Here is a 15130-nt window from a genome sequence, read left to right as displayed (position 1 = left end):
GGTATAGAAGATTTGATAAATAGTGTGGCTTTGTTGCTGCTTTCATCGTAAACCAGGCAAAAACAAATGATTTTCAAATCAGAACAGGCCCCCAGTCCTCGGGGTTGCGTTGCCAATGGCCGTTGGCGGGGCCGTCTTAATACGCTCGACAGAGGATGGTGCTCGGACAAGCTGTGCCGGAGGGGATGGTCGTCGGCTTGGAGGTTCGAAGGACTCGGAATCCACTGCGGTCAGGTCGCTTTCATTGTGTGCTGTGTCTGCAAGGCTGAGTTGGGCGGCACCGTGGAAGTCCATAGCAGGGGTATTCCCTTCTGCCACCGGCGTGGGATGGCGAGTCTGTCGGGATCCTGGGGACTTGTGGAAACTGTGTGGTGATTTCTTTTGAACTTATAGTCCTTTAACATCTTTGGACTATTTTTACTGTGCCCATGGTCTGTTTTTTTATCAATTATGCTATTGTTTGCACTATTGTAACTATATGTTGTAACTATGTGGTTTTGTGCAGGTCTTATAGCTTTAGTTTTTGGTCTTGTTTGTCTAGTGGATTTGGAGCTCCTTTCCACAGAACGCACTAAGACGGTAGTGCGATATTAATACGCAGCAGCCTCTCTGGACTCTGTATTGGGGATTGCCAAACGTTATGTGGATTTTCTGGTGTAGTCTGTTTTGTCAAGTGTTTTTGTGATATCATTCCGGTGAACGTTGTCTCATTTTTTAACTGCATTGCATTTGTGTTTTCTACATTACAATAAACTGAATCTGAATCTGAAATTATGTGTGCTGCTGTCAGTTAGAATGGTTCATGACATTCTTCGTCACTTGGTGCAACAGTGCATTACATATCCTGCTGTGAGCTGGCAGTGAACTCTGTGTTTGCAGAAGACAGATGAGTATACCAGGGGAGTCATATTACATAACTCTCTGGTACATATTTACAGGAAGTAGCAGTTAACATCATTATAACAACTGGTGGAATTTCCCCATAATCCTTGAGAAATCTGTACTAAGCAGCCAATTGGAAATAAAACTTAGAACAAATTGCCAGCTGAAATTACACAAACAACTATTTAAAGACTAAAAGGAAAAAATTCTGTCAGATGATCTTGCAGAGAAGACAAAGGATCCAAGTTTCCTACTAGTTGTTGACAATTTCTGCTCTGTTGGATTTTATTTCGTGGTGAACTGGACCACTTTTAAAGCACTGCAGATAAAAAAAAAGGTAACTAAATATATGTATTACCTACCTGCCTTTATTTCAAATATCTATATTGTCATGCTTTGTATGCTGTATTAATATTTAATGCCATAATCATGAAATAGTGCATATAGCAAGTGTAACTTACATATTAATTGTCAATTAATTTTACGATAACATAGTGAATGATTGCAGCAGCCTGTGAGTATTTGTTTAAGAAAATAGCCATCACATTTGAACAGATATAGAGGAAAGCATAATATTAAACACTTTCATTAGGATGAAACAGGGCATTAATTGCCCAGACACCACAGAAAAGTACTTGGCATTTTCTTTTCTGCCTGCATCTTGCAGTTTTGTGTGGATCTGCTAGTCTAAAGAAAGCAGGATTCTGTTAATGTGCTGTACGTAGATCAAATCAACTGTACACCAACAGTATGAGAGGGAAAGTAGAAATAACTGTGCAGAAAGTTTTATTTAAACCAGTATCATGTTAGCTCGTTGGAATCTGTTTGCAATGCCCGTGGCTGGAATTACTCACATGTTTTTGATTTATTCTGCTTGGAGAAGCTCACAAATAGTAGTTTACACAAGAGTAAGTCTTAATGCAGATGGGGACCCTTTATCTGTTGCATTACACCTGTTGCATTATATCCTTTCTTGTGTGTTTTTCGATTTAGCGTGTATACAATGGAGGAGAAAAAATTGCATTCTGATTTAATTTTTTACAGCCCCTAAGTACTTATAAACAATAAAAGTGTAACTAAATGTAAAAAATACAGTAGCGTGTTGTGCACAATACACTGATATAAAATGAAATAAATAGATGAATATGAAATCTGCATTAGGTCTTTATTAAGTGATCTTCTTGGGCAATCTCTTGCTTCTGTTTCTGTTCTGTGGGTCCTGTGGAGGACAATGGTGTCAATACAGATGTTCTGTAAGACCTGAGTTATGTGATTGATATGATAAAAAAACAGGATGAGAGACAGGGCCAACATTGCAAAGAAGGAGAGGAGCTCAAAATAATGTGGAAGGCATATTCTTGAATATATGTTGAAGCCCCAGCGTTGCAAAGCTTATGGAACTGCCTTCCCCAGTTATGCTGTGGGTGAAGACATCGCTAGGAAGTATCACTTGCTTTGCTTCAATCCCGCACCTTACCCTGGATTCTGGTCTGTGCTTGTACAGTGTGTTTGTTGTGACTGCAGTCAGGAGGATGGTCAATGAAGTGGAAACCCTTTGAGCTGCAGGGTTCATTGTGAAATGTTAGTACAAATGGTAGGAAGCAAAGAGGCGGCAGCCCTCCTGCAGTCCACAGCTTCTAAATCCAGGCCTCTGAATCACGCCTTCCTATGCCTTAGCACAAACATATTGATGTCTTTGCACAGCCCAAGATCTTAAGGCACAAACTAACGGAGATGGGAGTAGACTCTCACATGGTGGATTGGATAGTGGACTACTTGACAGATAGACCTCAGTATGTGCGGTTGGGAGACTGTAGGTCTGACACGGTGGTCAGCAGTACAGGGGCGCCGCAGGGAACCGTACTCTCTCCGGTCCTGTTCACCCTGTACACATCAGACTTCCAATATAACTCGGAGTCCTGCCACGTGCAGAAGTTCGCTGATGACACGGCCATAGTGGGGTGTGTCAGGAATGGACAGGAGGAGGAGTATAGGAAACTGATACAGGACTTTGTGATATGGTGCAACTCAAACTACCTGCGTCTCAATATCACCAAGACCAAGGAGATGGTGGTGGACTTTAGGAGATCTAGGCCTCATATGGAGCCAGTGATCATTAATGGAGAATGTGTGGAGCAGGTTAAGACCTACAAGTATCTGGGAGTACAGTTAGACGAGAAGCTAGACTGGACTGCCAACACAGATGCCTTGTGCAGGAAGGCACAGAGTCGACTGTACTTCCTTAGAAGGTTGGCGTCATTCAATGTCTGTAGTGAGATGCTGAAGATGTTCTATAGGTCAGTTGTGGAGAGCGCCCTCTTCTTTGTAGTGGCGTGTTGGGGAGGAAGCATTAAGAAGAGGGACGCCTCACGTCTTAATAAGCTGGTAAGGAAGGCGGGCTCTGTCGTGGGCAAAGTACTGGAGAGTTTAACATCGGTAGCTGAGCGAAGGGCGCTGAGTAGGCTACGGTCAATTATGGAAAACTCTGAACATCCTCTACATAGCACCATCCAGAGACAGAGAAGCAGTTTCAGCGACAGGTTACTATCGATGCAATGCTCCTCAGACAGGACGAAGAGGTCAATACTCCCCAATGCCATTAGGCTTTACCATTCAACCGCCAGGACTTAAGAACTTTTTAAAAGCTATTATTAATGCTTTTTGAGATAGTGATTTAGATGCATATCATATTTTTTACTGAGTTAAGTATTGTATGTAATTAGTTTTGCTACAACAAGTGTATGGGACATTGGAAAAAAGTTGAATTTCCCCAAGGGGATGAATAAAGTATCTATCTATCTATTTAGAGAACGTGCTCTGCCCAGTTAACTGGGCACATCGAGTACACCCATTAGCATTACAAACATCATGTCCTCATTCCACTCAGAAATGCTTTGATATAAACTCAGAAGATCATATATAAGCTCTAATTGAACAATGATGGGGACCATTCCAATGCAGTAAAACTCCACTAGTCCAGAAAGCTCAGGTACTTGGCAATGCCAGACAGTCACACTTTCCAAACTACTGGATGTTATTTCTATTAATACAGAAATGCCCATTTAATTCACTTTGTTCAACATTCACTAATTCACTAAATGCTGAACTACTTTGATACCTAAATAATTAAATCATGGATTATTGGAGTCAAACCATCACTCAAACTTCTAAAATTCTGGAGACTGGGGATTACCAGCCCTTATTGTTTAGTTTTATCTCTTTCTCTTCAATAGCCTTTTTAATTTAACTATCCAAATATCATGGCTTGCTTTTGTAGCCACAGCATTTTCTTCTTTGGTCAGTATTGATCTGTAGGATATTATTAATATTAATAATAATGCCTATAATATCAAAGGCAGAAATTAGGCACTGAATTATTTGAGATTATTACTCAATTTATTGTTGTTAGTCAACTTATTATACTTACAATTAAAATAACATTTGACGATCTCCTTTTCCAAACTGGGGTAACGGAAAGAACATACTGTAAACATAGAGGCATCATTGAAGAGGAAGATGAATGTAATTTTAGAACATTTATGATATGTTAAAAAATACTGTATCTGTGGAGATTTGCAATGCAAATTGCTGCTTTATCCTTTCCCAATCTATGACAACCTTTCCAAGCTAACTGCAAAAAATATAAAAATATATTAGTTTTTTGAATAATTGACATTATTCAATAATCACTACTTTTCCATATTTTTTCCAGATGGAGATGTCTGAAATAACTGCAGGTGGTGACAATAGCCATAAGCGGGAGGCAGTCTGCATTTTTGGCACCGGGGACTTTGGCCGATCTTTGGGTATGAGGCTGCTCATGTGTGGGTACCCAGTGATATATGGCAGTCGAAACCCACAGAATTCCACCCTTGTACCAAGTGGAGCTCAAGTCTGTACCCACACTGATGCCCTGAAAAAATGCAAGTTGATTTTCCTTGCAGTTCACAGAGAGAACTATGATTTCCTCCCAGCTCTGTCCAATTTACTAGATGGAAAAATACTGGTGGATGTGAGCAACAACCTCAAAATGAATCAGTACCCTGAGTCCAATGCTCAGTATCTTTCTCAGCTGGTCCCCAAAGCAATTGTGGTGAAGGGATTTAACACAGTTTCAGCCTGGGCCCTTCAATCAGGCAGCCTGGATGCCAGCAGTCAGGTAAGATCACACACGTCTCCTGTGAAGAATTTTTTCTTGGTGAGGAACAACTGAAATAATATGAGTCAGCTAACCTTGTTTCATGACAGCTTTATTTAATTGTGCTGAAACTTTGATCTTCCACAATTTCACCAATTGTAAAAGCAAATGTGTTTTGTTTCAGGTCTTCGTCTGTGGCGACGACACTAAGTCCAAACAGCAGGTGATGGATGTTGCCAGGAGTCTAGGCCTCACTCCTTTAGACCAGGGGTCTCTTCTAGCAGCTAAAGAAATAGAGAACTACCCACTACAGCTCTTCCCAATGTGGAGACTACCACTTATTATAGCATTCAGTCTCACGGTCTTCTTCTTCTTTTATTCTGTGTTGATTGATGTGATCCATCCATTTGTAACAAAAAATAGCGACGTTTCCTACAAGCTGGCAATTTCAGTTCCTAATCGTGTCTTCCCAAATGTCTCTCTCATTCTGCTTAGCCTGGTTTACCTGCCAGGAGTGATTGCTGCGTTTCTTCAGCTGTACAGAGGGACCAAGTATAAGAGGTTCCCTGACTGGCTTGACAGGTGGATGCTGTGCCGAAAGCAGCTTGGCCTTGTGGCACTTGCCTATGCTTTTCTACACGTTCTCTACACGTACATCATACCAACCAGATACTCGGTGAGGTGGAACTGGATTTACTCAATGATTAAAGAGGTAATAACAGTTTTATGTGAGGTATTTCAGCAAAAATGCAGACCTTTTTGCAAAAGTAAATCAAATGCTTGAAGCACTAAAAAGTTGGAAACAGTGGCATCTGTGGAACAAGAAACAATGAACATTTCAGGTTGATGACTTTTCATCAGAACTCAATTTTGCTATCCACAACACTGGCTAATCTGCTGAGTGCTCCATACCCCTTCCATTCATATACCTATCCAAGTTTCTCTTAAATGTTGAAGTCAAACTTGTATGCACCGCTTGCACTGGCAACTCGTTCCACCCTCTCATCACTGTCTGAGTGAAGAAGTTCCTCCTCATGTTCCCCGTAAACATTATACCTTGCACACTTAAACAATGACTTCTAGTTCTAGTCTTATCCAACCTCAGTGGCAAAAGCCTGCTTGCATTTAACCTATCTATACCTCTTGTAATTTTGTATAACCCTATCAAATCTCCATTTACTCTCCCACAGTCCAAGGAATAAAGTCCTAAGCTATTCAAGTCCTAAGTCCCGGCAATATTCTTATAAATTTTTTCTTCATTCTTTCAATCTTACTGATATCATTACTGTATGTAGGTGACCAGAACTGAACGCAATACTCCAGAAGCCTCACCAACATCTTATACAACTACAACATAACATCCCAATTCCTGCGCTCAATATTTTGATTTATGAAGACCACTGAGCCAAAAGCTCTCTTTACAAGTCTATCTACCTGTGAAGCTACTTTCAAGGAATTATGTACCACATTCCTCAGTGCCCTGCCATTCACTGTGTAAAACCTACCCTGGTTTATCAAACCAAAGTGCAACACGTCACACTTCTTTGCATTAAATTCCATCTTTCACTTATCAGCCAATTTTTCCAGCTGGTCCAGATTCTGCAGCAATCTTTGATTGCCTTCCTCACTGTCCACCAACTCCTTCACCAATCTTGGTGTCCTCCACAAATTCACTGAACTTTTGAACTTCAAATTTGTTGAACTTCGAGCTATTTGGAAATCCTGCTAACATGATGAAATACAAACTATTTTATCAATCTTCATTTTGAATGGTGTTTGGTGTTGAACAACTTTTATGAAAAGAGATGAGTGACTCTGGAAAAATTTCCAAAAGGATATCATTGGATTGCATCTAGATTAAACAGCACAGTTAACTTAGTAGAACTTTACTCTAGAATAGGGGTTCCCAACCCAGGTCCATGGATCCCTCAGTTAATGGCAGAGGTCCATGGCATTAAAAAAGTTGGGAACCCCTGCTCTAGAAGATAGAACTCATAGAAAAGTACAGCACAGGAATAGGCCCTTAGCCTACCATATCTACACCAACCATGATACCCGTCTAACTAATCCCACTTGTCTGGACATGGTCCATACCTCTCTACTCCATGCCTTCATGTGTCCATCTAAATGCATCTTAAACATTGCTGTTGTATCTGCTTTTATCATGTCCCAGTCACTTACCACACTGTGCTAATCTCCTTTGAACTTTTCCCTCTCACCTTAAAATTATACCTTCTAGTTTTTCATATTCCCAGCCTGGAAAAAATACTACAGGCCATCCACAGATTAAGAATGCCTGTTTTATAAACTATCATACATATGTATGAGCTCCAGTAGTATTATTAAATTCAAAAAGCAGATGTACATATCTAAGTTTGTTCATGCAAATGGCTGAACTAATTTCCTCTCTTTGTGCACTTTTAGTAACTGTGCTTTCTTATTGGTCTTGTGTTTTTTTGACTCCATCCATTACAACACTTTGCAGCTATAGTTACCATATCAAGTAACATAGTGTATTTTCTGACTGATGAACAAAATCTGTTAAAATGAAATCCACTCATTATCTGAGGATGGCATGTATTTACGCTATCCGCATCTCTTATAATTTTATCTACTTCTATCAGACTCCAATAATCCAGTAAAAAACTATCCAAGTTTCTCCAACCTCTTGTTACAGCTGATACACTACAATCCAAGCAACATACTGATGAATTTCTTTTGCATGCTCTCTGAAGACTCCACATCCTTCCTATTGCGTGTGTGGTGGCCAGAACTGCACATAACACTCCAAAAATGGCTGAATAAAGTTTCTTACAGCTACAATATGACTTGCCAACTTTTATAACAGAAAATAAGTAACTTCTAAATTGCAGAGAGCATGGAGCAGAGATGATTAGACAAAGAGAATATCTCTAATAAGGTGAGACCAAGTTGAAGTTCAAATTCAAGTATTAAACTTGATATACTTGATATATATAGTATTAAACATGTATACAGCTAAACAAAGCAATGTTTCTTTAGTCCAAAGTGTAAAACACAGTACATATATCACATGCCTCATATAAATAATATTAACGCAATAACATTGACAGCTAATAATAAACAGAATATTCTGAAGATAGACAAGTTGGCATAAACTGTATTATACAACATATAGTTAAATATACAATAGGGTAATAATGCTACTGGCACTACTGGGTGGTAGCAGAATGTTCGGAGGTCTCTCAGCCTGGTAGAAAAACCTTTACCTTAATCTAGTGTGCTGATTAATGAGTGCCAGTTGGCGAGTAAGAACATGAACAAAGGAAACAAAATACTGTGAAGTGGTTGCAGACAGAGAGAGTGAGTAAGAGGCAGCACAAACAAAGGAGGGTGAGACGTAAAGCTATAGAAAACACTCAGCTCTTAGCTTTACTAGTCAAGAGAACTGAGCCACCATTATCAATTGATGACCTACAGTAGAACAAGCCAGTCATGATACAGACAGACAATGCAAGTGACCTGAAGTTGTAGAATTTTATATTAAACCCCAGAGGCTGCAAGTGGTTTTTGAGTTAGCTAGGTTAAAGGGGATTTTGGAGATGTGCAAACAGACCATATAGAGATAAAACGAGGTTAGATAAGAGAAAATACCTCTCTTCAGAATCAGAGCTGATTGAGGAAGGCAGGAGTTCCTGCAAGGGCTGCAAAAATCTGAAAGGAAAGGATCGATGACTTCTCAAATATTACTGAAGTGCTGTTATATTTACCAGAACCTGTCTTCTGGTCTCTCCTGAAAGTTGTTGTATTCACCTTAGGGATGGAGAGTTATCATCAGACTTTGAATTTTTAATTCTATAAACAGACAATTTTCTTTTTTTTTCCTTTTATTTCCTCACCCTCTCCAGGAGATTCCGTGATTGGTTGGTGGGACACAATTCTGGGTGGCAGGCAAAAATTGCAGCATAACCTTTTAAGTATATGCTCAATGGAGCACTTAAAAAAACTTTTCCTGCATATTGTTTCAGAAGTCTGGAAAATTAACACGTTGGTTTCTACTTAAGGAAAATATTCCTCTTCACATTACAAATATAGAATACCAAGATTATAGCCAGTACTTGACATTGACTGTACACACCTTAGGCAACGCAACATCTCGCAGGGAACAGTGTGTGAAAAAATACCTCAATGTGATACTACTCATTTACATTTGTTAATTATGTGTATTTTTAAATAAGCTTGTTAGTTTTTATGTATATTAATAATAAGCATCAATGTTCAATTCTCAGCAATTGAAGTTTATTCAAAAAGAACTCCGGAAGTAAAAGGCAGCAGAAATCTGCTTTTTTTCTCCTGAAACACAATAGATGCAAGGACACTCAAGCATAGATTTTGTTAGATAAAATGACATGGATTTAAACTGGTAAATGGAGATGAGGTTCAATTCCAATTGAATACAGGTGTGAGAGACTAAATTGCTAATCGTATTTCTTTGCTTCTGTGTCATAATAAACCTTACACAGTCTTCACTCTAAAACTTTGATACTGCCCTGCAGTCAAAGAAGAACACAACGATGGAGTTAAACAAGGTAGTGACCTGGCGTGTTGAACTGTACTTCGCATTAGGAATGCTTGGATTTAGTCTTTACCTTCTGCTGGGCATCACTTCTCTTCCATCTGTCAGCAATGCTGTAAATTGGAGAGAGTTCCGATTTATACAGGTATCACTTGCCACGTATATCCATTGAACCAGTAACAATGAGATGAAGATATTGAATTATTAATATAGACAACATGGTCATCACAGTATGTTCTAGTAGGTAATGCTCATTCATCTGTTGCTGATATACTTTACATCATATATGTCAAACTCAAGGCCCGCGGGCCAAATCCGGCCCGCGGTGGAATTATCTTTGGCCCGCGAGATAATATCTAATTACTATTAAAGCTGGCCCCAGTAATCGAAGCGCCTATGGCGTATGATATGGCTAATGCTGAGTTTATTCAGGTACCAGGTTTTCAGGGCTTTTAGTGTTTATTCAGCAGTCTTGCTCGGCAGTCTTCTTCATAAGAAACGGAATTTGTAAAGTGAAACACTTTGTAGTTATAGCAGAGACTGAGACACATGAGAGCAGGCTGAAAAAACGGAAGCAACGAAAGCTGCGTTCGCATGCGTCCGACTGATTCGGCCCGCATGAAGCTGCATTTTGCTCAATCCGGCCTGTGACCTAAAATGAGTTTGACACCCCTGCTTTACATGGTATTCCCTTATGGGATTCAATTAAATTCCATACATCTAGAATATTATTGTTCACCCATTAATGAGCTTAAAGAACACTGATGATAGAATCACAGGAACACAAATTATTAAGTTTTATATAAATAGTATGTTATTTGATATTTTATTTGGTAGTGAATTCATCAAGATAAGTGGGAAGTTAAATGTTGTGGCAGCAACTGCCATTATATGTTGGGAAAAATTAATAAAAATGCAGTGGATTCTGGTTAATTGGGCCATCGGTTAATCGGGGCAGTTGTTTGTTTAGAACAACTCTAAAAAAACAAAATCTAAATCAAGAGAAGAGCCAGGATTCCCTTCATACATTTGGAACACCATGCCACTTAACTGGGACAGGAAACTTTTGCCAAAACATTTCTAACTAGCATAAGTCTCATGTACTTGCCTGGCTGTTAGAACTACACTGTGATTAGAGCCATCCGTTTTTTTAAATACTCTCAGTTGCATTTGTTGCTGTTCAAAAAGCAGTGCTAGTTGCCGAGAAATAAGCAGCAGGACAATTCAAATCTGTTTTGCCCACTGCGGTTCCAAGCATTCAGGCTTGGAGATGCCAGAAATGACAGGGAGTGAGAATGAAATGATTTCACTACTTCAACAAGTTAGGAATTATGAAGCATTTGAAGATATTAATGATACAATGAAAATGAAGATTTGGGGAATACAATCGTCCAAAGCATTACATGAATGCAGTCCCCTATCTGCAGCCGGTGCACTGATTTTGTTCATTTACAGTCAATCAAAAGAACAGTGCAGATGAGTTCCTCCTTAAACTATTAGGAAATAACGCACAGTTTTATAGCACCGTAGAGGTATTGATAGTGTACTGATTTGTTCTGTATTTCTTTTAAATACATAAATTCTTACTCAGTTAAATGGTAGTTTGCTTTTTTTATACCTTATAACCATTTCCATGAAACTTTGGCTAATTGGAGCAGCGGATTAATTTGGCCAAAATATACTGGTCCTGATGTGTCCAATTAACCAGAATCCACTTTATGACGTAAGTTTTATGATATGTATTTGCTGTTATCGAAAATGGACTGAATGATTTTTCTGTTGCCTTACAGTCCAAGTTGGGCTTTGTGACCCTCTTGCTGTGTACTGCTCATTGCGCAGTGTTTGGCTGGGACCGATTTCTACAATCAAACCGATACAAATGGGGGCTTCCACAAGCATACATGCTGGGCATAGCGATCCCCTGCGCTGTACTGGTTCTAAAACTGATTCTCATTACCCCGTGTGTAGACAGAATGATCACTAGGATCAGGCAGGGCTGGGAGAGGAAACCAAAAGCCAAGCAAGCTGCAGTGTAGGTTAACAAAGCATGACATTGAAGCAGGTTTGGAACTGCCTTTCGTCTGTTTTGTAACAAGAAGACAACTGGGCAGAAATCTTGCCTGCATCTGTCTCCTGCCTATAGAATGCTATGATTTCCCTTGAAGGCTCTAGAGTGCCTACCTCTGAAGCAGCAGAAATATTACAGTGACATACTGCATTTCCCTTCTGCTACGCTTATTTAGAGGCTACAAAGAAAGGAATTTAAGCTTACTACCCATTGCCCCTTGATTAAGCAATATAAGCAGGGCTGACATAACAATTAGCACAACTACTTCTTTTCTTGGCCAGCATGGCCACGAAAGGGCAGCAAAGGACTTGTGTTCTTTTCTTTATTATGGTCAATTCGTCCAAAGCTAGCAGTTGCTGATATTACATTGACACCCTCCCCCCCCCCCAGTTTGCACTCACTGGGCTTTGCTCAGGCAGCTCAAGCCAGGGGATGCCTGGCTAACTGATCGACGACAGGCTAACCACCTCAGAGATGCTCCAGCTGATCAGCACAGAAGCTGAAACAGGTTTTGTTCCTCTTGTTTGCCTTCTTGCCAGTCTTCTCATGCACATTATTTATTTCTAAGAGGTGAAGGAGAGATGTATGGATCTGGAACCTAATTCAAATTCAGTACAAGGTGAGACTCCAGTGCCGCTGAATGTAAAATTCCCTTAATCATATGAATTAAGACACAGCCAGAAGCCAGCTTCTAATCCCACATTGAAAAGTTTCCAGACTCCAAAAGCATTTTTTCTCAAAAATATAAATATCGGAATATGCTTCATAAACATATAAGCAGTAGACAAGGGCCCATATCATTCCATGGGCAATATGTAGGTAATTAGGTTTATCCACGTGGGAATAGAAAAGTGTTGCAATGGTACCATCAGAGAGGTTAGTCTGAAACATTCAAAGAGCAAATTTTCTGATCAGTGTGTAATCTGTAACATCTGTAGCAAGAAATCAGGCTTCTTGCTTTTTTCATGGGCAGGTAATTTTCTAGATATAGAACTGACATCCAATCAAGTGCCCTATTAAAAATCAGGAGATTATCAAAAAGTACATTAATAACATTTGCACCCAGAAGCATGTACTAAAAAAGGATTGTGCGGTTTCCCATGTTATAAAAAGGCAGCAGATTTGCCAAGCTGGTCACGGTGGAACTTGTTGAGCTTACCAAAATAAACCCCATGTTAGGCACAGAGCGGATACAGAAAAGGTCATCATGGGAGTGATGCACCATCAATAACTCTCGGAGACGTGAGGTGAGATACAGGCTTTTATTGGCTAGAAGAAAGAACCAGCAGCAAGTGACCACCACACAACATCCTGGAGACTGAGGCCGGGGCGGTGCCTCCAATCACCTTTATACCGGGGTCCGTGGGCGGAGCCACAGGAGCAGTCAGCAGGGGGGCGTGTCCAGACAGGTATATGTAGTTCACCACAGGGAGACAAGGAAAAAGATGGTCTAAGGTTGCAGCCAGCAAATTTCTCAGTGAGATAACCTTCCTTGTCCTGATATGAGGAACCCCATACTTGTGTGAGGTGAAAATAAACATGAGAGAGTTGTGATCTATCTGTAGTGGTCATTTTGAGCTTCTAGTTACTTGCCTTTTCAATTTCCCTTCCCAATCCCATGTTGACCTATCTGTCCTTGGCCATCTCCACTGCTAGGGTAAGGACAATGCAAAGTCAAACCTCATATTTGACTTGGATAACCTACAGCCCAATGTATGAACATAGAATTTTTCAATTTCACAAAACCCACACTTGCTGTGTTCTTTTTCCACTCCCACCATTCCATCTTTTTCATTCCCAGTCTGTCCATCTTTTCTTTCCCTCCACCATTTGTTACCTCGACATGTTACCCTGTCTTGGTTCCATCTGCCTATCAGCCACACATCCACTCACCTGGGCTTCTTCTCCCTTATCTAATTTAACTTGTCATCTACTAGACTCTGCTTCAACATTCTCCACTTCCCCCACCACCTTCAGGCTCCATCTGCCCATCAGCCCTCACCCCCACCCTAAATGCAGTTGGCCCTATCATCTACCAGCACTTCTCCGAAATATTATCTTCCCTCTACACTCTCAGTCCTGATGCAGCATCTCCACCTAAAACACCAACCATTCCTTTAAGATTGCAGATGATCCTTGATCTACTGAATTATTAAGTAAGTTTTTTTTTGTTCTGGAGAGTACAGCATGAATCTTTACAGGGAATAATACAGAAATGCTACAATCAGTGGCAAGGTTTCAATTTGTTTACAAGAATCCTTTGTCCCCACATTGGCATGTAACGTTCTTTTAAAGGAAAATCCTCTCAGTCCTCTCAAAATTGAAAAATAACTTTGGATTAAGGACTCAGGTCTTTTCTGCACAGTCCACCCCTTGGATCTTACTCTTAACATCTTTCAGCATGAAGCTTTGCCTAGTGACAACATATACAAAGAATGTAGATACATGTCTCACCTTCACTTATATTGGTCAGTGGTGGATAGAATATTTAGTAGGAGAGCATTCTTGCTATTGAGGGAGTGCAGCGTAGGTTCACGAGGTTAATTCCCGGGATAGCGGGACTGTCATATGTTGAAAGATTGGAGCAATTGGGCTTGTATACACTGGAATTTAGAAGGATGAGAGGGGATCTGATTGAAACATGTAAGATTATTAAGGGATTGGACACGCTAGAGGCAGGAAACACGTTCCCGATGTTGGGGGAGTCCAGAACCAGAGGCCACAATTTAAGAATAAGGGGTCGGCCATTTAGAACAGAGTTGAGGAAAAACTTTTTCACCCAGAGAGTTGTGGATCTATGGAATGCTCTGCCTCAGAAGGCAGTGGAGGCCAATTCTCTGGATGCTTTCAAGAAAGAGTTAGATAGAGCTCTTAAAGATAGCAGAGTCAAGGGATATGGGGAGAAGGTAGGAACGGGGTACTGATTGTGGATGATCAGCCGTGATCACATTGAATGGCGGTGCTGGCTCAAAGGGCCAAATAGCCTACTCCTGCATCTATTGTCTATTGACTATAGCACATGCATTTGCAATACCAATAATGGGTGTTAGATGCCTATATGTACTTTCTATTGAATTGTGGATGTTTGCTAATATAAGGAAAACCAAGACTCAATAAAAACTTTAATAATAGCATTGCAAAAAACAAAAGATGACTTTTTTAATCATTTGTAATTGTGTGCACTAATGATTCTGAACATGAATTGCAAAGACCTGGGGTGTACAGGTGCAAAGGTAACAAGTTAAAAACGCCTCTGAAATCCTGGGTTTCATAAAGATCATAACAAGGTAGATTATGAGGTCAAGAGTCCATCTTATTGTAAAGAGGTCCATTCAAGAGCCTGTTGACAGCACAATTGAAGCTATCCTTGAACCTAGTGGTACATGGTGGTACGTTAAGCTAGTTGCTGTGGAGATGACCTGTAAATGAGGTTGTCTGGTTGATGGGTTAACACAAGCAGCTGGAGAAAAAGAGTCAAAGCAAATGA

At 40.2% G+C, this 15130-nt stretch overlaps 1 protein-coding gene across 2 annotated transcripts; it reads left to right on the top strand.

Annotated features, from left to right (window-relative positions):
• Positions 1 to 950: 950 nt before the first annotated feature.
• Positions 951 to 14774, top strand: steap4 (STEAP family member 4). 2 transcript variants are annotated; one of them, XM_073054510.1, is made up of 5 exons: positions 957 to 1219; positions 4595 to 5041; positions 5205 to 5732; positions 9556 to 9720; positions 11366 to 14774. In XM_073054510.1, the coding sequence occupies exons 2-5, from the start codon at positions 4595 to 4597 to the stop codon at positions 11609 to 11611; spliced, it is 1386 nt and encodes a 461-aa protein (XP_072910611.1). In that variant the 5' UTR covers positions 957 to 1219; the 3' UTR covers positions 11612 to 14774. The 2 variants fall into 2 exon arrangements, with proteins under 2 accessions (XP_072910612.1, XP_072910611.1); XM_073054511.1 differs by lacking the exons at positions 9556 to 9720; positions 11366 to 14774 and adding an exon at positions 8908 to 9534 and having other exon boundaries at positions 951 to 1219.
• Positions 14775 to 15130: the final 356 nt, after the last annotated feature.

The sequence above is a fragment of the Hemitrygon akajei genome, chromosome 8 (assembly GCF_048418815.1).
Source record: "Hemitrygon akajei chromosome 8, sHemAka1.3, whole genome shotgun sequence".
In the NCBI taxonomy this organism is placed as follows: domain Eukaryota; kingdom Metazoa; phylum Chordata; class Chondrichthyes; order Myliobatiformes; family Dasyatidae; genus Hemitrygon; species Hemitrygon akajei.
This window is presented reverse-complemented; position numbering and strand designations above follow the sequence as displayed.